The 25,361-nt window shown below is 39.3% G+C and overlaps 1 protein-coding gene across 2 annotated transcripts; it reads right to left on the reverse strand.

The window, feature by feature from the left end:
- Positions 1 to 2,020: 2,020 nt before the first annotated feature.
- On the reverse strand, positions 2,021 to 25,107 carry LOC140337568 (galanin peptides-like). Of its 2 annotated transcripts, XM_072421262.1 has the most exons (7): positions 24,927 to 25,107; positions 23,556 to 23,636; positions 23,002 to 23,056; positions 9,177 to 9,248; positions 5,467 to 5,553; positions 3,643 to 3,720; positions 2,021 to 2,231 (listed from the first exon to the last, which is right to left on the reverse strand). In XM_072421262.1, exons 1-7 carry the CDS (start codon positions 25,005 to 25,007, stop codon positions 2,170 to 2,172), a joined length of 516 nt encoding a protein of 171 aa, XP_072277363.1. In that variant the 5' UTR covers positions 25,008 to 25,107; the 3' UTR covers positions 2,021 to 2,169. The 2 variants fall into 2 exon arrangements, with proteins under 2 accessions (XP_072277363.1, XP_072277364.1); XM_072421263.1 differs by lacking the exon at positions 9,177 to 9,248.
- Between the last annotated feature and the right edge of the window lie 254 nt (positions 25,108 to 25,361).

The following is a 25,361-nucleotide window of genomic DNA, read 5'->3' on the forward strand; positions in this document are numbered from 1 at the left end:
AAGGAAGGTCTCCCACACACATCAGCCTAAGCAATGATGATTCAGATTTGGTTCTTATAATGTGAACTGGAATGATGCTGAAAATGAGCTGACCTATAGTAATCACTGTGTTTCTAAAGCAGAGTAATGGTGTCTCATATGCAATGTGACAGGCAAATGTGTGCTTAGATTGAAACGCTGCATCATATCTTTGCATGAGAAGATGGAATTATTCAAAAGAGAATAAACATGGGACTGCATATTCCCGTACATTTTCTATATTTCAACAATTGATTCTCCCCTGGTTAGAGATGGGTGAACTTCCCCAGGTCTGGTGCATTCTGGGTTTAGTAAACTTTAAAAATGTTCCAATTGAACATGTTCCAATCTGACACATTATTATTGCCTAAATACGTGTATCACATTTCCAGAGCTGATGACTTTGTTCCAGGATGCTAGTAGGTGACTTTATTTTCTGTATTGTTTGTGAATTAGTTGGGGAACTACCTGCTGTACAATGGAACACTACTCTCTGCCCATGGTCTTCTAATACACATAAATTTATACCTACTTTTTTTATTTTTTTTATTTTACCAGGGACACTGTGATGATGATTTCCTGGAGCTGTCGTATTTCCTAAATCAGATTGATGTCTTGTAAGCAGAGTTCAATAGTATTTTCAGAGAAAGGGTGATGTTAAAGTGATAACATGATGGGAAAACAGTACCATATGGTGTTCATCCATCATTTTGGGGATATACAGTTTATGAAACTTCATGAAGTTTTGTTTCAAAAATGATACATGCTGCAAAATTTACTGCAGAACTGGATATCTTAACAAGTAGTGTAAATACTAAATACTAAAAAATTGGTTTGGGGTACAGTGAGCTATGAACCATCAGATAATCTGAAATCCCCTATAATGTAGTCAGTGTCCCTCTACATTTCAAATATTTTAACAATAATTGATCATGGTATTTACTATGATAATGTATTGCTTTAAAAGAATGCAGAATGCAGAAAAAAATCTAATAGATAATAGTAACCATGCTGTGAATGGACCCTTTTATGTACTTATATCTCATGTTTGGACATAGTTTACTTTGGTAGACTGTGTCGCCACTGAAGTTTCTTTGTCACTTCCTATTCTGGTGGCAATGTTGTCCCTGGAAATGTATTTCCTGCAACCCTTTTGTGTGGTATGGTCACTTTAAGTATTTAGGACTAATGTTTTCAGGGCTTTTTGGCCAGGTAGCTTTCTAGTGTTTTGAGAAAATTTGAGAAATCTTGTGTCCTTTGGGCTATTCGGGCCACAAAGGCTCAGGGAAAATGGAGTTTGCAAGATTCTCTGGAACCATGGCATGCTGACATGCATCTAGTTGGCCCTGGAAGCCTCTGAAGCATAACGCTTACTCCCTATGTATAGGATCCTGTAGGAGCTCTAAGATCGGGACTTTAGGGTGAGGTCACTCTGATTTGGTGATAATCCTTCTTTTGAGTTAGAATGTAGATGTTAAATATGTTCAGAACAATATTTTGATGGATGAAATTGAACAGTGTTCTGTAATACTCTGCTACCCTTACCCTCTTTTCTTTTTGTGTGTCAAAATAAAACTTCAAAAAAACAGTTCTGTGAGTTTCTGCAAGTCACCCCATTGGAAAGGATCCAGGATTAAATAGGTGGCTATTTTGGGGATAGCAATACATTCTAATAATATACATACACTGTAAACTGCAGTCTGCCTAAAGCAGATAACAGATAACTGTGCTCCATTTCCACATAGACCTTGCTAAAAGTATACAGTATTTGGGGGCAAAAAAAGCGGAAAAAATGTACTAGGCTGGCAATGGCATTTTGAGGATCAGCTGCTTCACATTTTACTTTTTTTTATTTTTTTTAATATTGCTGGCTTCATTGTTTGATTGTTTTGCATTTCTGCACTCCAGGTTGTCAGGGTTTAACCAACGTTTGTGTGCTTGTTGTTTAGCCACATAAATATTAGATTTGATTAATGTTTGTATATGAAAAAAATTCAACAGCAGCTGTTACTTTTTTATTGTAGCTTAGTTTTACTTAAGCAAAAATACACTGTAGTATTGTTTATATATGTATAATTTAAATTGTATGAACATTAGTTGAAACATTTATTGGAATTGGCATTATTCAGTCAAATACAAAGAATTTTTTTTTCATGACTGGGTTGCTTCTTCTGAGGACATTGGTGAGGATAAGTTATCCAGTGCTCCAGACTCTAAAAATAAGAATACATTCACATGTAAATTAGTAAATAAATTAGGGTAGGACTAACAATGGCAATGTACAGAATATAAAGACCAAACTCTTAGCATCAGATGTTTATTCTAAAATAAATTTAATGTTTAAAAGCAGTCACCGTAGCCTGTACCAACTGGAAGATTTTACATCTGTTACTGTTCATTCTCCCTTAAACCCAATCATTTTGAAACCGAACTCAGATTCTTCTTGTACTATATCTAAATGTATATCCTCAACCTTCTCTTACTAAAAGAAAATGTTCCTGTCATTGTCCCCTTCCATGTGAAGTTGTAATATTGGGGACAACATTATTGTGGGGTTTCCCCTAAATAAAATGATGAGTCCCATGTAAGGGTCTTTGTTTGAAAGTATAACAGACCAGGGTCTTACATTTCCCCATATCAGATTTTTCTTTCTCTGACAACCAGCATCCTTCCAAACCCTCTAGTTTACACCACACATTAAAAAAGTTGGAGTTTTGTGTCACTAGGTGTTATAAAATTCAGGTAATGCTTGTAGAGTGGCCCCTGATTAAACACTTGAGCTGTATTCAGGACCCAATTAACAATAATCTTTATATTTCCACTGTACTGTTCTGTATAAAGTAGTAGTTGGCTGATTTGTAGCCAAATTGTTATGGCGTGGAGACCATATTTAGCCTGCGCTGGTGAACTATAAGTCTTAGAAATGCCTGGTTAGGTTTCTGTGAACTCCATATATTGTGTTGATTATTAATCTGGGGGTTGGCTTTTCATAAAACCTGTACTTATGCAAATATTAATAATTGTTAGAACAAGGTCGTTTTGGTAGTGTCCACAGAGCATCATAATCCATGTGGACACAGCCCTTCAGACAGCCCCCACCCTGCTGTCATTGCATTGTCTTATTAGTACTACCTCTGTGGTTGGCATAGAAAAAGCCATGTAAGCTTAGCAGAGGGAGCTCTCACTGATACCATCTTTTCGCTAAGAACAACAGTACTGACATATTGAGCACTGCAGGGAGCCTAGTGACTGACTAATAGCTTGGACTTGATACAGCAACCTGGACCAAGGCAAACCAACTCTACTTAAGTACAATTTCACAGTTTGCTATTGTTCTGTTATTGCTGTTTGATTAGTCTTTATTTTTCTGTGTTTGTGTGCACTGTGTTTATGTTATGTTTGTACTTATTAAACGCTATAAAAAATGTAAGCTGAATCTCTGAATGCTCTAAGTGGATGACAATTTGCCTTTCCACTTCTATATGTTGCATCTTAATTTTTGTGTTAACATACCTGAATTTTGTGAATACAGTTTGATACATATCCATATTTTCTATATTTCATTTACCTAATAATTTCATTTACCTATCAAATAATGGATAGTAGTGGATAGAAAGTTCTTACCTTTAAGATGTAAATAAGTTAAAAATTCAACCAGTGTGCGCAGAGCATTATCATCAGACAAGATTCTATAAAAATTTCCTAAAAATACAGATATATTACAATAAACATAAGTAGTAAATATGTAGTATGTATATATCACTTCACTTTGTTCCAACAGTTCCTATAAGCAAAAGTGTGCTTTGTCTCTCAAATACATTTATGGAGAGTCTACAATATAAATTTACCTGAACTAAAGGTGCAGTTATTATGAAACTAATTTTTCTAGAAACTGAAGAGTCACAGTGGTGACCCTGGAATTGTCAAAGCTGGGCTAGGATATTGGGGTGTAATTAGAGAGGTGACACAAGAAGATGAAAAATTGAATTAGGATGTAGCAGTAACATCTGCCTTGTTGAACAATGAAGTTCAGTTGTATTTATTGATTATTCTATTCAAAAATATAAATATATATTGCTGTTCTCTTATAGGAGCATAAATCTAATACATTTAAAATAATATAAGTGACTACAACAATGGACAATATGTTCAAATCATTTTTATGGTGATATTTGGGAATGAGACTGCAAAAATTTACATACATTTGTACAATATATGTACTATATAATGGTATTGATAGTATTTAGGGGAATGATGATGTGATGACTCAATTGGTCAATTGTTTTAGTTTTTATAGTAGTAAACTGCTCAGCTGGAGTCCCATTTTAAAAACACAATGAAGAGGAATAAAAATCCAACAGCTCTTATATATATTCTTTGGTGATTTCTTTGCAGTTCAGTTTTGTTTGTCTTAAATGCCTAAATACTGTTATGTTTGCCCTCTTGAAGAAAGGTCAAGCTAAGGTTAAATATTTATATTCCAGTCTTTTATTTACACAGGCATTTGTAAGCAGCAATCATCTGCACTTATGGCTCCAGTAAGTATGAGTTTTTTGTTTACATGTACTACAATGATGTATTTTAGTAAAATATATGGTAAGGGTGCAGAGTTATAATTACCAATAATCATTGCAAATATTTTTAGATCTCAAATAAGCTAATCAAATGTATTTGCTAAAAAGCCAATATGAATTACAGGAATAAGTTATTTGTTTGGGTTACAGTTACCATATATACGTTAAAATCAGCCTAAAACTAAAGAAAGTGGCCACTCAACAGCCAGGAAAAAATGAGGAAACACAGATACTGGAATAATTCTGCAAAATTATCTTTAGTTCTGACCTTTATGACCATTTAAAGGCTGCAGTTACAAGGTGGCTGATACCCTAACAATCACATGTTGTCATTTTGCCCATGCTTTATAAATGTTCCCATTCCCCTCATTTATAGCGATGGGTTGCATTTTTTTTCTTAGGTAACACCATTTGTTGGTTCATAAAGACAACTCCACTATGAAGAATTGCCTACAAACACAGACATAGGTGCAGGAGGCAGCTAACATTTGGTAACCTCCTCCCTTCACAACTGTCCATTAGAACCAAACTTCTAATCTAGATCATATACAAACACTAGATTTTTGTCATCTGAGATGACTGTTCATATAGGGTTTTTATGATCTTTCAGCTTTCTAAAGGTAAATGGTATTTTCTTAAAAAATGCTTGAAATTTACTTCTGTAGACTTGCAATATACCGAAAGGTCAAATTTAACCTTTAGGATTTATAAATGGCTAGCAGGTTTGCCTAAGAAATATGGAAATATATCATCCCCACATATATTCTGGCAATGAAAATACACAGAAATGCTACACTCAATGGATGTTATTACTATTTCATAAAGGTTGTTTAGCAGCTCTGTTCAATGCATTTATAATTACAGTAAATATTACCTGACTTTATATCCTCTTCCGGCTGTAGCTCACGTTTTCCAGCTAATCCATGTTTGTCATTAAATGATCTATGATTATCTATTGCATCTGGTAAATTAAATTAATAGGAGAGGTTGTCATTTGCCTTCCTTGCGCAGTACAAAACAGTGAATTGTAATAAGGATGTGGTGTAATTACAATAGTGAAACATGCATTGTATGCTAGATCATAGATTGAACAAAGGATATATGAATATACATGATCATAAAGAAACTTATAAAAGGTGCATTGCATATTTTGGGAAAGAATAAACAAGATGTTTTATGTGCAATAAATGAGCCCAGTAGAGAAGATGAAAATAATAACCTGTAATATACTATGATATATGTACTATTATGTATTTACACTGTGCGTCCTAACTGATTTATTCACCAAGTCTGAATGTATAAGGGTAAGGTATACTGAAATTGTGGTGAGCTCGGAGTAGCCTTTTCGTCTTATCACCCAGTGAAATATTTTTCAACAATTAAACTAGGTAAAACAGATATAAAATGTAACTCTTAAATTATCCCCTTTAATCACCCCCTCCTAGGTGTTTAATCTTACCTGTGAACCTTTGATTCAGAATTTACCAGCTACCCTGTTTGGTTGTTTAGTTCAGTACCACCCCCGTGGAAGTTACTTTCTTCTTTCTGTACCTGAAAGTACCTCCTTTTTGTTTGCTTTCTGCTTCCTAAAAATGTTGCGTTGAAGAAAAAGAGGGTACGTCTGATGGCTAGAGAATCTGTCTGTGGTAGATTGAGGGTTTGCCTTGATGGCTAAAGGGTCTGCTTGTTAGTATAGGGTTTGCCTATTATGGCTTTAGGATAGACGCTCTTTAGACAAACACTAATAGATATAAACTGTTTCTTGCTGCGGTAAAAGAACAGGTTTCCCACCCGTATATGCAGAAGTGGGAGGAAATTTTGAGTGGACGAATCACACAGGAAATTTGCAAATCATATCAAGCACCTACAAGTTCCTGGTGCACCTATACAGCAAAAATATGTTCAAAATAACGGCTCCTCCAAAGGAATTAGATCTTCACAAGCATATACAAGACATCTGGCTAATGGAATTACTCACAGCTAGGATAAATGACTTTCTAGATAAACATGAGGCGATATGGTCTGAGTGGGACCATTACTACTCTGCACAATCCTGAATAGATCTTGCATGCAGCTAGATCTCCGCATGCAGCTCTGATATAGCTGAGCAAGTGTAGAAACCATCTCTTTTACTTCAAGAGGAATTATACTCAAAAACTAGTCTTTTAATTCTTAATGTATTCTTACATACTTGCGCTAAAATGTCAGTCTTCCCTGGTGGCATTGGCTGGGTCAGCTTGTATCCATGCAAGTGGCCCGCTTATGACTGACAAGTTCATGTTCTCTTCCTCTCCTAACCTTCTCTTCCACCCACTCCCCCTCCCTCTGCACAGGGCTCACACGCTCAGTAGCTGCTGACCAATCAGTTGCACTCCAGTGACATGAGAGTCCCAGGCAAATTTGCATTATTAGGGCAGTGGGAGTGGATTAGAAACACTCCCACCACGGATGGCATTTCCCAGATTGCACCTCACCGCCTAGGCAGTGGAGAGACCTGGGGGTGTGACCAGAACTCATTTTTGATGTTTAAAGGTAAAAGCAAGCTGGAAAAAAATATTCAGATGATTATAACTTTGGGTATATATAACCAAGTTGATTTTGTTAGTATAGGTACGCTTAAATTGTTTTGTGTCTTGTTCTTCCCTACATTTTGTGTGCATCTTGCACTTCTCTCCATGTGTTTTTTTTGTGCAAGGCAGGAGGAATGTAGGAGTAGTTAATAAAGTAAAGAATGTAGGACCAGGAGTAGTTAATAAAGGAAAACTTGTTACATTTGATTTATCAATGTAATTTTTTGAATGTGAATTCTTCTCTATGACTGGATGTCTATGTTGTAAAGGTTTTGACTTTTGTAAACTACCTTATAATAGAATTGATGGTTGTTTATTTTCCGCCTTGTGATTCTTTTTTGTTTATGTGGTTTGTTTCACATTTATCATTTATTGAAAATCTTCAATAAAAATACATTTTAAAAAAAAGGGTGTATGATGGATATAGTGTTTACATTTCATTGAAAGAGGATATAGCTAGAGGGTTTTCCTATCTAGGCTATGAGATCTGTCTACAATGCCTAAAGTGTCTGTCTATTATGGTTTTAAGATCTGTAAAAACATTTCTGTTCCACCAAAGACTATAGGGGTCGACCAAGGGAGGTGGAAAGGTCTGTCTGTAGTGAATATAGCATTTGCCTATCATGGCTAGGGGGTCTTCCTATGATAGTGTTTGTCTGTGAATTCTAGAGGATCTGCCTGATAAGCAAACCCTATATCCACTACAGAAACTTTTTAGCTGTATTATACCAACAGGGTCTGCCTATAAAGGCTAGCGGGTCTGTCTATGGTGTTATGGTTAGTCTGCTTAATAAGACTATTTGAACATTTGGAAACTGTTACTAAATGGCATTATTAGTATTTTTCTATGATAGTGTCACAAATGTCAGCTCAATCAGAGAATAACTTGGTTTGTGCCATACAATATAAGGTCACATTCTATAACTCACCACTGTGGTTTGTAGGTACGGTTAGATTTGCAGATCTAATGGCACAAAAGGGAAACATAAAGCAGAGAGGGACAATAACCATCATAACAATGCTCCTGTGTATCCTTGAGGACATTGTTCTCTCAGAATGTTAATGTGCCATGTGTCCCCAGAGAAGATTTTTTTCCCCTTCTTTCTGTTCTATGCTGGCACAAATCGCCTGTAACAAAATTGAGGGAAAGCTTCCTTGTTAGACACAACAGTATAATCTGACAAGTTTCAAAGGCTTTCTTCACTGTGCTAGAAGATGTTTGTTGATGGTCTGTCTTCTATGGGGATCTCCCCTAATTTACTGCACTGACTGACACACAAGTATATGGGTAGTGGGAAAAATGTCCTTACTTTTTATTTTTACAGTTGGGCAGGAAATAATAAACTACCAAATAGGAACACATGCAGCAGTAAAGTTAAGCTTAATTTTTGTTTTTATTTCAAGTAGTATGAATAAATAAATGACCTATGCTAATGCCTATATAAACAGTAATTGTGCTCCAATAGCTAGGGGTCTTTGAAAAATCCGTCCAAATTTTAAAAGCATAATGTAAAGTATTTTGTAATAAATCAAAATGTCCGTCAGGTAAGATGCTAAGGGCCCAATTACTATTTTGCAGTGTATTATTGAACGTTCACAAACATTCCTTATGCCTGGATTAAGGCAGCCAGTTAAAATGAATAGGTTGAATTAATTTAGAAGTTAAAAGGGTTTTTTTTTTTCCTTTAACGCTCCACACTACAGTAAGTTGGCATGAGTTGGGGTGTGTGAAAACACAGGTGCATTGACTTAGTGCAACACTCCATTGCTTAGTGTGTATCTGCACATTGTGGTAATGTGTGGGTCAATGCATGCGTTACTGTTGTGTGCAGATTTCAAACGGCCCTTAATGATTTCCCAATCTATTAATGCACCTTTAAAGACTGCTTTATAGTTGTTTATTTCATCATATTTATCAAACATTTTAGATATTTCCAATCAGTTTATTTACAATTTCATGCTTAATTCTAATTTAAATTAGTAAGCCGGGTCTGCCCTCTCCTAACCTACTTACATTCCCCTGGTGACTCTTCTCTCCCCATTTCAATGGGAATTTCCTTAATCAGTAAAAGCTGATCAATACGACCTGAAATAAAGGATGGCGGCCATTAGCCACTCTAACCAAGCTGACATCTGGCAGAATCAGACCCACAATATTCCACTTTGATCTATTTAATAAAAACGAGCTCACAGAATCACTGCAAGAGATTAAATTAACTTAAATAAACTGGCACAAGGGTATAAATCATACAGTTACATTTTGTACTGAATCATTTGTAGAGAAACAAAATCCTATCATATTAGGGGTAGTATGGAAAGTGAGCAGGAGCTGTCCTGGCTAATGGTGGTTTCTCATTTTATGCACATGCTTTATTGAATTGGGTGGGAAACCCTTTTATTGAAATATAGGGAAAGTAACACAATCCACAAAATATTCTTAAGTTTTGAACTGACCTATTCTAAAAAAAAAAAAAAAAAAAATACTTTCCATATTTGACGTATTCATTTAGGAAACCGTTTCATACTTTCTGATTGGTCTTTTGTTTTTCTTACCTAGTTCTTAAATATCCCAATTTTTGATTTTGTACAGGCTTCAGCTAGTAGATGAGCACTTTTTTTGCAAAACATTTGTAAAGCAATCAACAAGCTTCTCACAGTTTTGTTGAAGCATTTCGAGAAATCTTCAGTTCCAAATTACAGAATGTTTCTTAAAAGGCATTCTAACTGCATATGTGGGGGGAAAAAAACGCAAAATTGACTTTGGAAGCAAAAGACTTGGATGATTCAACAAGGCTTTCTGAGAGTTCTGCAATTGCTAAAAGTTAGCTATACACATTGCTAAAGCTTGTGAAAACCTGTACTGAGAGAAATGCATAGTCTTGCACTACTGGCCCACCATGGAAAAGCTGGTTGTTTCCATGTACAAAACAGTTTGAGACATTGATCTACAATTGACGTGTACATTCTTTTCAGATCATGCCGTAAGCCTGATTGAAAAAATGGAAACTCACAAAAGGTAGAAATAAATACCAGATTTGCTGATGCTGTAGTTTATTATATGCTTCTGGACCCAACTAATGTGAATTCCTTACAGTTTTCATAAACATGTGATTGTTTAATACTTTTCAGTACTTATTTTTATCCTGCATTAAATAATTAATGTTATGTTCTGCCTTATACTTTGATATTTGTAAAAGAGATCAACAGATCCCAGGTAAAAACTCCATAGATAGTGTTGTTGTTGTTTAAATTCGGGATGTCCTAATGTTCGACCAGAATATGGCTGTTCGAATTCGGGTCGACCCGACCCAAATTTTGCTGAATTCGAAGCCGCGAATTGGACCCTCCCATAATGCCTAGGGCCCTCCAATAAGAGCAGGGATGCTCTCCTCCATCTTTAATGTGGCAGGCAGCCGATTGGCTGTCTGTCACTGTATGCCCCACAGGCAGCCATTGGCCTATATAAGGCCAGGGCGTGCCTGCATTTACCACTTCTGACAGATTTGCTAGCATCACAACCTCCCTATGCTGCTTGGCTTGCTTTGTCAAAGTAAAAAAAAAAAAAAAAAGTGCTTTACTTAGTCACATAGATAGTTGGATTGTACTGTATTGGTGCAGTCCTGAAATATACTGTACTCAGGTAGAGTGTTTCACTGATAGATAGATAGGCTTTGATGTAACACACTGACTGAGCCAGGGTACCCTCCCTGACAGCGTGCACACTATCACACTTGTACTGAGAGACAGTCAGACAGATGAAGTGTATACTGCAGGATACAGTGCTGCATATTACAAGCGTCACTGCTGAAGGAAAGTGCCGCAAACAACGTACACAGCGCATTTGCATTTTTGGTGTCAACCCCCCCCTCCAAATAAAAAAATTCACTTACTGTAAAAATGTACACTTTGTGAAGCATATTAGCTCCAAAGTATTTTGCAGGGTGTGAAGCCACACAAAAATGTGTACTATGTCTAGCCAAAGAGGAAGGAGCAGCTTTGGCAGGGGTGGCAGGCAAAGCATAAGTATAATCATGATACATATATAATATATATATAATCATATATATATATTAATATATTATATATATATTATATAATATATTATATAATAATATATAATATATTATATATTATATAATAATATATATGATATAATCATGATACACCTGTTCCTCCTACATCTTCCTCCTCGGCTGGAAAGTCTCGTGTACAGCAAAACGTAGAGGAGTCCCACTGAGGGGTTGGAGAGGTTGAGCTACAAGCATTCCTTGAAGATGCTTAGTTGTTTCAGTCATCTGATGAAGAGAGTCAGTTCACAGGCTTTCCTCCCCACTTACTTTTCACCCCAAGACTCTGAGCCAGTTGAGCCAATTCAAACTAGCTCCAAAAGGCCACTGCTTCCTTCCTCGGCACATACAGGGAAACTGTCTCTTCTGATGATGATGTCCTTGATGTCATTGACATGGGGCGAACAAGGAGATCATCATAGGCAGGAAGAGGAGGAGGAGGAAGAAGAGGAGGAGGAGGTTGTAGAGTGCCCTCAAAGAGGGAGAGAGAGGAAGAGGGTAAAAGCTGCCCACACTCTGCAGTCTTCACGTACCAGTGAGGCAAGTCATAGTCGTCCAAAGCTGTCACCACAGCTGTGCCTCAACAACCGCGGACCGCTACCACGGGCACCAGCTCCAGAGCACCTTTTGACCCAGTTCGATATTTGCCCGTGTGGGCATTTGATGCAGTGTGGGCATTTGCCCGTGTGGGCATAATGATGACAACACTGTAGTCATCTGCAAGCTGTGTGCTCAGCACTTGAAACAAGGCAAAAACCCAAACAAACTTGGAACAAGTTGCACACATTTAAAAAGCACCACCCGGTAACACCTGGTCAAAGCACAGAGCTCTGTGCGCCCAAGCTCAAACTGCTAGATCTTCCTCTGCTGCCTTTCCTTCTTCTGCCACCAATGTTACCTGTGCTGCTGCCAGCAATTTGAGTGGGGCATGTAGCTGAGCATTACCATTTTCATGCTCCACCAGTGGTAAGCAGGAGCTCCAACGCAGATCGGCTGCTGTTTGTCACATTGCTAGCAGTCAAGACCAGGCATCATTGCCATTTCCCACACCTTCTACCCCATCATCCAATCTTTATGTGGTTAGCATTAGCAGCATCCAACCTTCCATCCCCCAGATGCTGAAGCGCAAGAGGAAATATGGCTCAAATGACCCCAAAACAAAGCTATAATCAATGCGGCAATTGCACAGCCGATTGTGTTTTCCGTGGCCCTGGAGCACTTAGTTTCTGGCAAGGTGCACAACCGAGTTGGTCAAGCAAGCATGGAGAGGGAAGATATTTTTCCAACACAGCTCACTGGTTAACTTTGGTGGCAGCAGGAGAAGAAGCAGCAAAGCCTGCATACCTACCTCCGCCCAGAGCACATCACCATGCAATCCCCTCCTCGACCTCCACTTCCACCTTGGTTCCCTCAGCCACACGTGCGCAACCATTCTAAGTGCCCTGCGAGAGCAGGAGGACATATGGCTAACTCCGCACAAACTCCAGCCAGGAGAGAAGGTGGTGTATGACAACGGGGTCAATCTGCTGGCAGCCCTGCTCCGAGGGAAACTCACACATGTACTTTGCCTGGCTCACGTCATGAACCTAATAGTACAGCGCTATTTTAGGAATTACCCAGGCCTCCAGCCGCTGTTGCTGAAGGCCAGAAAGTTGTCAGCGCATTTCCACCAGTCGTACACAGCCAGTGCCAGATTGGTCGATGTACAGCGAAATCTCAATCTGCCAGTACACTGGTTAATTTGTGATGTGGCCACACATTGAGGCTGGCTGAACAACAGAAAGCATTGGCGAATTACGTGGCAGAGTCTGTTCATTTCAAACGTATACCTACATTACCTTACTTCAGCCCTGCGGAGTGGCTGCAAATTAAGGACTTGTGCACTGTATTGTCATCTTTTGAAGAGGGGACCAGGATGATCAGCAGGGATCAGGCCTGTGTCAGTGACACCATCCCCATCATATGCCTGTTGGAACAGATGATGGTGGATCTCAGACACGACACAGAGCGGACGGTGCAGCAAGAGATGACATTTCAAACATCATCTCAGACATGCATGCCTACTAGGCATAGTGCACCGCAAATCCAGGATGAGGAGGACATTGCAGGCATGGGAGAAAGGGCAGAGGAGGATATGGAGGGTACATGGCATCCTTCGAAGCACAAAGCGGCATGTTCCGTGGATGGCAAGACCAGGCGGAGGAGGACAACCTTGTGCTGCTGTTCGACCCACAGGAGTGTGGGTCCAGAATTACCTCAGCTGTGGGAACTTTGAGAAACATGACAGCCTTCATGCAGGAGTGCATAGCCAAAGATCCACGCATACAACACATAAAAACAAAGACTGATGACTATTGGATTTCTACATTACTTGATCCACGTTACAAGCCTGAGATACAACAACTCATCTTGCCCCAATACAGGGGACCTAAAATGCAGCACTACCAAGAATTGCTTGTAAGGGTGCTCAGCCTTTATGTCTGCCAGCAGCAATAGGGATCCCTACAGCAGTTCCACCAGCCATGGGAGCCAAACAACTACCTTAAGCAGCATGGGTGGCAGCAGCAGTAGAGGTAATCCAAGCCAAACTATGCAGGCTTTTTTTTTATCAGACGCAAGCGGCCAGTCGTGCAGCAATTGCCAATGACAGTCAGCAGCGCTACTCAGTCATGGTGCAAGAATACCTGAGTTCTACATGGGACATCTGCAACCTGCAAAGCCAGGACCCACTGGGCTACTGGGTATACAAGCTTGACAAGTGGCCAGGGTTGGCAGAACATGCCATTCAGATCCTTGCCTGCCCAGCCGCAAGTGTGTTATCTGAAAGAGAGTTCAGTGCAGCTGGGGGCATAGTGAGTGACAAGCGCATTCGCCTCTCTGCAGACAATGTCGACCAAATCACTCTTATTAAAATAAATAAGGCTTGGATTGGCAATGACTTCAACACCCCCTCTGCAGAGTGAACCGATTAGTCGGCAACTGCTTTACGGCCTGCTGACACCTTAATGAGAAAAGCACTTCTCCTTGTACTCCTCCCCCTCGTGGCCATCTACCTCTACTCTGTCTGAGGCCTATAACTAGCAATGGAGCTGTGTAACCAGCTAATTTTTTTTACTGAGGACCTCCCTCAGGGCCCTCGGCCTCCATCTACTTTGGGGTCTATATCAGTTATAACAGAGCTATGATTGATAATTAAATATCTGTATTTTTTGTAGAGAAATACAGACATTTTTCTGGCCTTTTGGATAGATAGCAAGTGGTATCAGAATAAAACATCTGTTTTTTTTAGAAAATTAGAGAAATTTGTATGGCTTTGGTGATTGGAAGAGTTATCAGAATTAAATATCTATTTTTTGTAGAGAAATGCAGAATTTTTCTGTCCTTCTGAATAGATATCAAGTGCTATCAGAATGAAATATCTGTATTTTTTATCCATAAATACAGAAATTTTTTACAGAATAATTTATGATCCACCTCTTGCAATCTATCACAAAAGCCAATAAAATTTCTATATTTATTGATAAAAAATACAGGTATTTAATTCCGATAGCACTTGGTATCTATCCAAAAAGGCCATAAAAATTTCTGTATTTCTCTCAAAAAATACAGATATTTTATTCTGATGCCACTTTGCTATATGTTCCCAAAGCCATAAAAATGTATGTATTTCTCTAAAAAAAAAAAAAAAAAAAAATACAGATATTTAATTCTGATAGCACTTGGTATCTTATCCGAAAGGCCATAAAAATTTCTCTAAAAAAATACAGATATTTTATCCTGATCCCACTTTGTTATATAACCACAAAGCCATACAAATTTCTGTATTTCTCTCCAAAAAAATACAAATATTTAATTCTGATGGCACTTGGTATCTATCCTAAAACCCACAAAAATTTCTGTATTTCTCTTAAATATCTGTTTTTTTTTTTTGTTTTTTTTTAACTGTGATAGCAATTGCTATATATCCACGAATCCAGAAAAATTTCTGCATTTCCCCGCTGATTCGGCCAAGCCTATTGCCTTTCATGTGGTTTCACGAGATAGTAGGTATGGACAGTGTGAATCTCGTTCATCCATTCATGTCTTCAATAGCTACAGCTTCTACACTGTCCATATAGGTGATGGCCTCAACCACAAATGCCATTCACACTTTGTCTAAGAGCCCACCGCCTCCTCCTCCTGCTTTTACTGCTGCCGCCTGCCCAGGCCAGTACCCAGCTCTAGATTCCAGTTAAAAATGCCGTCCACACTTTATCTAAGAGCCTACCTCCTCCTCCCCCTGCCTGCCCAGTACCCAATGGGCAGTTACTAATTCCACTAATACACTGTCCGTATAGGTGATGGCATCATTTAATGCTGTTCTTGATGCGTCTCAGGGCTTACCTCCTCCTCCTCATGCTGTTACTGCTGCTGCCTGCCCAGTACCCAGCTCTAAATGCCAGTTACTAATACTGTCCACACTACATCTAAGGGCCCACCACCTACTCCTCCTGCTGGTACTGCTTGCCTGTAGCCAACTTGATGCCAGTTACTAAAGCCATCCACACTACGTCTCAGGGTCTAACTCTTCCTACTCATGCTGTTAATGCTGCTGACTGCCCAGTACCCAGCTGTAGATGCCAGTTACCAATGCTGTCCATGCAGCATTTTACAAAGTTACAGCTAGCAGATAGAAAAAGGCAGTCCCCTACACAGCAATGTCTTCTATTGCCACAGCTTCCATACTGTCCATATAGGTGATGGCCTCAACCACTAATGACATCCTTGCTCCGTCTCAGGGCCCACCGCCTCCTCCCAGTACCCAGCTCTGGATGCCAATTACAATGCCATCCACACTTCTCAGGGCCCACCGCCTACTCCTCCTGCTGCTGCCTGCCCACTGCCCTGTACCCAGCTCTAGATGCCTGATTAGACTCAAGCTCAACAGGGTCTTTTTTCCCTGTTGATTCAGCCAAGCCCGTTCCTTTTCATGTGGTTTCTCTAGATAGTAGGCCCTGAGACGGAATGTGGACAGCATTAGTAACTGGCATCTAATGCTGGGTGTAGTGCATCTTTAATGACACCCCGAAGTATGTAATCTGAAATTTGTGATTGAACGTAGAAGGCCACGTCTGCTGCTTCATCCATCGGTACCATGCTTCCGACTGATTTTCTGTGTATGTTACCCTGGAACTGAGAAGTGGGACAGCAGACCCTCTGTGTATGTCGGGGGAATGAGATGGGAGACACTGGTATGTCCTGGATGACCACATTGAGCCATGAAGTTATTCAGTTCTGCAGACTTCCGGAGACTTCTCCACAACAGGTATGTGGCCATCCTGGGAGACTCCATTCAAAGATCCGTCTACAAAGATCTTGTGAAAATACTGCAGAATGATGAGTTTCTGAGAACCAGCTCAAAAGGAAGGGTGAGAGGTCATTTGAATGCACATGAAATGCTCATTTGAATGGTGAAATGCACAATGGAATAACTTGCCGCAAAGTGTGTCAGTACAGAACTGACCACCACCTTGTACGGTTCTATTTCCTGACCCGTGTCTATTCAGAGTACACAGAGAGCGTGGTGGTGGACTTCAAACAGGGACCTCAGCCCAACGTTGTCATCATCAACTCGTGTATATAGGATGTTATCAGGTATCATGACCAATCACTGGAAATGTACAAAACCAACTTGGACCACCTGTTTATTCGGCTAACCGAGGTGCTGAGCCCTGAATGTCTAGTGATATGGAACATGGCCATGTCTGTTGGATTCAAAGCTAGAAAAGTGCCCAATTCCTAATGTGCGCTGGGACATCATAGAAGGGAATTTCTACAGTGCCACTCTGGCAGATTTGCACAAATTGGATGTGATTGACATGCACTTCCACTTCGAGCTGCGCTCCAGGGTTAAAGATGCGACCCATTCGAATCAGCTGGCCCATTGGACCATACCTGCATCCTGATGGCTCATATTGCTCAAGCCTGGGGTGTGCAGCAGGAACAGCAGGAAGAGGTGGCGGTGGGCTCTGAGACGACGTCTGGACGGCATTGGTAACTGGCATCTAGAGCTGGGTACTGGGCAGGCGGCAGCAGCAATAGCAGGAGGAGGCGGCGTTGGGCCCTAAGACGGATCAAGGACGGCATTAGAGGTTGAGGCCATCATCTATATGGACAGTGTAGAAGCTGTAGCTATTGGAGACATGAATGGATGAATGAGATTCCAATCTGTCCCTACCTACTATCTAGCGAAACCACGGGCTTGGCAGAGTCGGGGGGAAAGAAGACCGCGTTGAGCTTGAGTCTAGTCTGGCATCTAGAGCTAAGTACTGGGCAGTGGGCAGGTGGCAGCAGTAAGAGCAGGAGGAGTAACAATGCCATCCACACTCTGTTTTAGAGCCCACCGCCTACTCCTCCTGCTCCTGCCTGTCAGTACTCCACTCGCAAAAAATATATTACAGACTTCTATCTAGACATTGATGATGCATTACACCCAGCTCGAGATTTCAGTTACCTGTGAGGCCTAAACTTGTAACAGAGCTGTGTAACTGGTACATTTTTGGACTGAAACACACCCCTCAGGGCCCTCTGCCTCTACTCTTAAGCCTGTGTATGGCTTGTAACAGGAGGGTGAAACCTGGTGGCTAATTTTTGGACTGGAGAAACCCCATCGGGGCCCTCTCTGCCTCTACTCGGAGGCCTGTATAAAATCTGGCATGTTCCCTTGACCGCCCTATAAAATGGCTTTGCCAGCAACATAAAAAAGCCTTTCCTATGTTTTATTACTTGTACAGTGTTGTGCAGAGCTGGGTGATTCTTGACATGTCTTTTTAAATGTCTTTATAGGCTGTAGAAGCTTTACCCAGTCCCAAAAAACAACCCAAATTTTTCCCCCATTGACTTTAATAAAGTTCGAAATCAACGTTCAATTACCCGAATAACTTTGGTCTATTCGAGCGAATACCTGGCGAATCCAATAGTGAGCTATTCAACTAACACTACCTATAGACATAGTTGATCCAGAGGAAGGCAAAAAATAACCCTGGTTTATTTTGCCCCAACAAGGACAAAATTCCTTCCTGATCCTGTGAGGCAATGGGATGTTCACTGGATCAACAGGTATACTGTCTTTATTTTTTGAATTAGTGACCCAGAATGAATATGCAACTCAGTTGTTCAGCTCATTAATAGTTATCTGCATGTTTGTTCCAAGGGTGTCACTACAATGCTGAAACAAAAAAAAACAAAAAAACACCAAAAATTACTCGCAGGCAATTGGCATTTTTTATGATGAGCTTAGCAATGGTGGATTTACTAATTTCTCAGTATAAGTCTATTAAAAAAAAATAACATTAAATCTATAGTGTTACATAAGTGAGCATTTGTAGTGTGTGTATCCAAGATGTGAGTAACAAAAACAGGGAGCTCAAACTGTATCAGGTATTACACTTTCATGCTACCAATAAATGTAATATTGTAAGTGCCAAAATGTAAATGCTTCATCTTATATGAAAGTGTAATAATGCAACAACATATGTGCATATGCAACAGTAAATCTGACCCTTTGAGCCAGCAAACAGTTTTAGAAGATCAGCAATTACCACCTTTTTAATTCTCTCATTACATCTCAGATTTAAAATGAAGTTTTTGTAACCTTGACATTTTTAACCACCCGAATATTGAGAAATGTCAGTCTCCCAATTTTTATTCTAAGGATAAGTCTCCCGATTTCAGACATAACTGTTCTGTCATATGCAATTGTTCACTCTCTTCAATGTAATGTTAATGGTTCTGATAATTTACAATTCTAAGATACTTATTTCACATGCAGTGAGATTTCTCAGTGGTACAGTTTTGCTATAGCAAATAGGTAGGAAGTAGAATTTTTTTTTTATCTATTCCATTTCTGCTGGGTAATGGGAGCACTGACAGATGAAAGGTATTACGCTATATTGATCCAAAAATGAATTCTAGTGGAAATGCATAGACGTGGTCGACAGATGGTCACATTTGTATCTTGCACATTCTCAAGCAAGGTCACATTCGAATTCATACACAAGTAGCAGTAAATTTTTGTCACATTACAGGACCTACGCTCATGGACTGTTTGCCACTTTGTTTTTTGTACTCATATGGTTCTCAATTATCTGTTAAAATGGATTATTCACCCTGAACTCCCTTTGCTGCTTTTTTTTTTCTCTCCTCCCCAGTCTGATACCTCGTCTCTGTACTCCTTCACCTTTTTTCTCTACTGTTAATTTCTGGTGACATCTCTCAATCCTGGTCCCCCCACAGCCTCACTCTTTCCTACACTGTCAGCAAGATACTCCCTCTCCTAAACTTATCCCCATAAGTTCCTACCCCCTTTCTCTGGCAGTTTATGGAATGCCAGATCTGCTGACAATAAATGAACCTCTATTCACAACCTTCTCCTTTCTAAATCTCTGAACTTCCTGTCTCACTAAAACTGTGCTTTCCTGCTCTTTACACATACCCCTAGATCTGACAACAGAGTAGGGGGTGTTGTGGGTCTCATTCTCTCACCTAACTGTACATACGGAGTCCTTCCTACCCAGCTGTTTCTCATTTTCACCTCTTTTTGAAGTCCACTCTGTCTTTTGAGCCCCTTACCCCTCATTTTCCATAACTTTGCCTCTTGGCTCCCACATATTCTTTCCCATGACCTGCCCACCCTCATCCTCTGTGACTTTAATGTTGCTGTGAATGAGCCCAACCATCCTCCTCAGCCAAACTTCTCTCCATTATCTCCTTCTTTGGACTCACACAAAACATAAACAGCCCCAAACACATCGCTGGACACACTTTTGACCTGTTTTTTTTCCCAAACTCTGCAACCTCACCCTCCTTGACAACATGCCATTTGCTCTTTCTGAACCAACCTATTGAACTCTTGCCCCCCTTTGCCACATCCCAGACCTGGTCAATGGCAGAGAGATTCTTAACCTTGACCACAACCTATTCCCAAACTGCTTTACATCCCTAACCCCCACCCTCTCTAAAATCACAACCCTGAATAAAGCTGCCACTCGGTTCAACCACACACTCTCAGGCTCTGAATAAAGTTGCCCCTGCCACCTTCCGCTACCTCCATCCTTCTAACCCCTGTCTCTGGCACAACAATCACACCAAACAGCTACAAAAGACTGTTTGTGCAGCTGAGCGCAAACTACAAAGCATTAACACTGAGCTCACTGTCACCAAGCAAAATTACTTCTCTGCTGTCATTTCCTCCCAAGCTTCCAAACCACACAAACCCCACACAACAACCCTCTCTGCCCAAGACATTGCCACCTACTTTAGAGAAAATTGACAAAATCAACATGATATCTGTGCTCACCAGGCCAGTCCAACCATATCTACCCCTTCCACCTGTAAGTCATCACTGGCCTCCCTCAGCCCTGTTACTGTGGCTCAAGTCTCCTCTCTTCTCTCATCATCTCCATCTAGTACCCGTTTGCTTGACCCAATTTCCTCTGAATAACTCGGTGACCATTCCTCCACTCTGGCCCTCGCCCTAATTGAACTTTTCAACCTCTCCCTTTCTACTGGTATATACCCCTCCACTTTCAAACATGACATAATTCTCCTTATCCTGAGGAAACCCTTACTAGATCCCTCCCTACCTTCTTGCTACTGTCCTATCTCTCTTCTCCCATATGTTTCCAAACTTCTTGAGTGCCTTGTCTACAAAAGACTCACCAATTACCTGAGCACCAACTCTCTCCTTGACCCTCACCAGTCTGTTTTTCGAGCTGCCAATTCCACTGAAACAGCCCTTACTAAAGTAGCCGATTACCTCATCAGAGCTAAGTCTCAAGGCAACTTTTCCCTCCTCCACTTTTGACACTGTTGATCACCCCCTTCCTGTGACACTGCTCTTTCTTGGTTTGCTTCCTATCTGTCCGACCGCTCCTTTCAAGTTTCAATGGTAATTCCTCCTCTCCCACTCTTCCCTGTTGGTGTTCCCCAAGGGTCAGTCCTTGGACCAGTTCTCTTTTCTATGACACTCAAACCTATCTGTCCACCCCTGACTTGTCTCCTTCAGTCCTGGAAAAGGTCTCATGCTGCCTGTCAGCCATCTAATCGTGGATGTCTGGCCGATTCTTGAAACTCAACCTGGATAAAACAGAACTTATCTCCCCCCCCCCCTCAAATTCCAAATCTCCCCCTGACATATTCTTAACTGTTAACAAACACCGTTATTACCCTTGATTCTGACCTCTCATTTACCCCCATATTCACCTACGCAACATCTCCAAAATCTTCCCCTTACCTGTCCCCAGAGACCACCAACTCCTTGTACACACTCTTTTCATTCGTCTGGACTACTGTAGTATCCTCCTTTCTGGTATTCCACTAACCCGACTCTCTCCTTTACAATCTACTATGAATGCTGCAGCCAGACTCATCCATCCTTCCCACTGCTCCTCTTCTGCTGCATCTCTTTGCAGTTCTCTTAACTGGCTTCCATTTCACCTTCAAATCAAATTCAAGCTCCTGTGCTTTGCCTTCAAATCCCTCCACAGTTCTTGTCCTACTTACCTTTCTGACCTGGTTAAAAAAATACTCCCCAGCCACTCTCTCTGCTCCCCTGATGACCTACAACGGACTACCTCATTATTAACCTTAACCACACGCACGGATCCAAGACTTTTCTAGAGCCTCCCTCATCCTTTTTGGCTTGTTCCTACTTTCTGCTCATTTAAAAGAACACTCAAAACACCATTTTTTTCCAAACTTGCCTACCCATCTTTTTCTGTCTTTTGAAACCGTACAGCGTACAGTAAAGATTAGGGGCCAGTGCACTACAGCTCTAGGTGCACCAACAGCAACTGCTGTCCATTTGGAGTTCCATGCCTGGTGTTGCTTTATTGCAAATATTTCTTTGTTAATGCAATGCATTAAAGGCAGTGTCTAGAAAGGGGTATCATCTAATTGATCAGGTCAGTCTTTTCTTAAGGCTCTTTGAGGCTCTAATGGCATCTTGTTTATCCCACAGTTCTGGTTCCTTCCCCACCTACATTAGCTTTTAAGTGACCTTATTCACCTTTAGCCTATCTCCTAGCTCCTGTTACCTTCTACACTTTTTTTTTTCCAAGCAACGACTGGGACACTGGCTGTGGCATACCTAAGAAAAACAGATCTCAACACTGGAGACCTTAAAGGAATCAAAAGATTTGTAATCAGTTTTGATATTGACAATTTACCTCCATTATTTACAAAGCTTACCCTGAACACCAAAATGTAAAGGGTAAATAAAGGCCTAATTTTTGTAAATATCTTTCCCCTACACCTCCCTGGATCAGGTGATAAAAACCATTACCTGTATGAAGTCATGTGTACTTTACCATATCTTGTAATCAGTAAATACCTTCACACAGCAGTCTGAGAGACAGATTAAGAAATGTTATACCTAATCAATGAACGATCTATTTTGCAGGTATATTTTAGATTTTTAGATTGGAATCAAATAGTATTTTTTTTTATGTGGCCTTAAGTGTGTATAGTCATATCTTTTGGATGTGTTGCTAGGTCTAAATCTCATTGGTAAGACCTACAAGTGTATCAGTTATGGCTGGGTCTAACAATGACTATACGTTTTATTACTCTCCTATATATACCTTCACTGTATGTGCAAGTCTAAACATGTTTTAGTATCTCTTATAAAGTGCACTTTATAATTTGTATATATATGTTATTTATTAAGTGCATATTAAATACATACGAAAACCACTTTAATATGCATTATATAAAACTAGTTAAATTACTTACGTGGTCCTAAAAGATACCCTGCACTGTTCAATGTCCAGCCACGCTTTTCTTTACCCTAAAAAAAAAAAAAAATAAACCAGAAAAATGTATGATTTTTCAATATATCTCATCAATATGTTTGGTCTTTGGTGTACTAAAAATATTGACCATTCACAGCCATTTTACCATGTTGAAATCATAACAATTTCACAACTATAGTCAAATAATGTATTCACATGAAATATTAGTCAGAAATCTTGCTCATATTGTTAATTTAGTTCATTTTTTTGGACAGTTATAAAAAGTATTAAATATAATTGGTCACTATAAGTAAAATTTACATTGTTGTAGAGAACCAACTTTCTTTTACTCTTTCTAGCTCTAACTTATTGGACACAGGATTACTGAGTGAACATTCTGAATTATGTATATGTAAGCAAGAAGAATTAAAAAAACATTTTTTTGCCTAGACAATGATAGTTTTAACAAGTTAAAACTGTACATTCCAATCACTCAAGTTACTAATTTAGTAAACTATGTATGCATACATATAAATGGGAAGAAAATGTACTTACTGATAAAACTAATCCAAATGTCTGTGAAATTGTGGCACACAGTATTAAAGATACCAGAAGGAGACTTGTACACTTTTGCATCTATATAAAAATATACATAAAAATGGCTAGTTCAATGAAGGTATACTTCTATTTACATTTCAATACAAGCAAGTTTAGGTCAAGATAAACACAATTTGTCTAGCAGCGGACTTGGTAGTTAAGGAATTTAATATGGTATCGGAATTGTAGTACTGAATGTTTGATGCTACATAACACATCCTGCATTACAAGGATCTTGTTATATATCAATGACTCACATTTACCAAAACATTCTCTGTTGAACTATTTACTGCCATTAAAAACACAAACCTGGAAAATTCTCCACCAGAAAATAATTTGTTTAATGCCAGAGTTACTGCTTTATAAACAGACTTCTAAGAAAGAACTATGAAACAGTTCACACATGTTGACTATCTTTTCTGAAGATACAGAACAGTCAGTGAGCATTGTCACCCTATGACAAAAGCGCCATTACCTGCAGAATCAAAAGGTAAAAACCTGAAAAAGAGAACGAATGCAGCCACCATGATATTTTTGTTTTTGGGTTTAGATACCCTTTAAATATATCACAGCATAGACTTTAAGCAGTCACTGCTATTGCCTATCTTTTGTGTCAGGGAACACGTTTACCTATAACAAATATGTGCTCACATTCCCCTAAAATCTGTATCGCTTTGTGATGATTTATGTAATCTACTGATGAAATAATGGATGACTGGTGCTATTGACAATTGAAACGCTGAAATTTGTGTTCAGGTAATCAGAAAAAAAAAACGTTGTGTAAGAATAATTATTTGTATAAATATTTAGATGACCAATCTGAATATATATATATGTAAGCTGTTATTAGTTACTTTTCCCTTACATACATCACACTCGCAATATATCAAAATATGTATCAAACTATATCAATAAACATAAAAAAGTTCTTCTTATAAAGAACTTTTTTTAAGTTATAAAATATATTTTTAAGTTATAAGAATTTATTTGCAGTATGATTCTAGAGAACACATCAGATTGATACTAAAACATAAATAAGGGTGTTCAAAATAAGGACAGCACTTCCCATCTTCATTGTTTGTCTTAATCCATGTGCACAAATAGTACCAACCATAATAGTGACATTATTATAACATTTTTTAAACCTTTTACATAATACAGCCAAATTATTGTTATGTGAATGAAGATAACCTTTTAGTAAATTCTGAAACCCCATTTGTAAATAAATTCCACACAAAGTTAATACAAATTTAGAAATAAGAAAAGAATAAGAAATGAACAGAAGGGAAATAAAATAAAACGAAGGGAAAAATCAAGCAAAGGACAAACCTTGAGCTGATTTGGTAAGGTATGTTTGCAGTATCTGTATCTTGATTCTTGCTGAAGGTTACAGGTGCTCGCAGTTGGCATGCAGAAGTAAGGTTGAGCAGTGAGTGATTCAAGAGAAAACACACAGCAAGATTCTTACTGCATTGTATGACATGCAAGTCTCCCCAGAGTGTTATGTGAAACAGGCAGGGGGCTCCTGTATTTATGGTCAGCATCAGCTTTATATGGACTAATCTCCCTCCCAAGGGTGCATGTAAGGGACTCAGACGTCATTGGATCATTTCCACTCCAGTCACTACACTAAGCAAAAATTACAGTAATTTAATTAAATGTACTTTGAAGAAATATGAAGGCAAAATACGGATAACATCTCTAGTAATTACCTGTGATTATTGCATGGGTGGATAGTTTGTACCAGTCCATGGATAGTGGATA

Source organism: Pyxicephalus adspersus, chromosome 9 (genome assembly GCF_032062135.1).
Source record: "Pyxicephalus adspersus chromosome 9, UCB_Pads_2.0, whole genome shotgun sequence".
Lineage (NCBI taxonomy): Eukaryota > Metazoa > Chordata > Amphibia > Anura > Pyxicephalidae > Pyxicephalus > Pyxicephalus adspersus.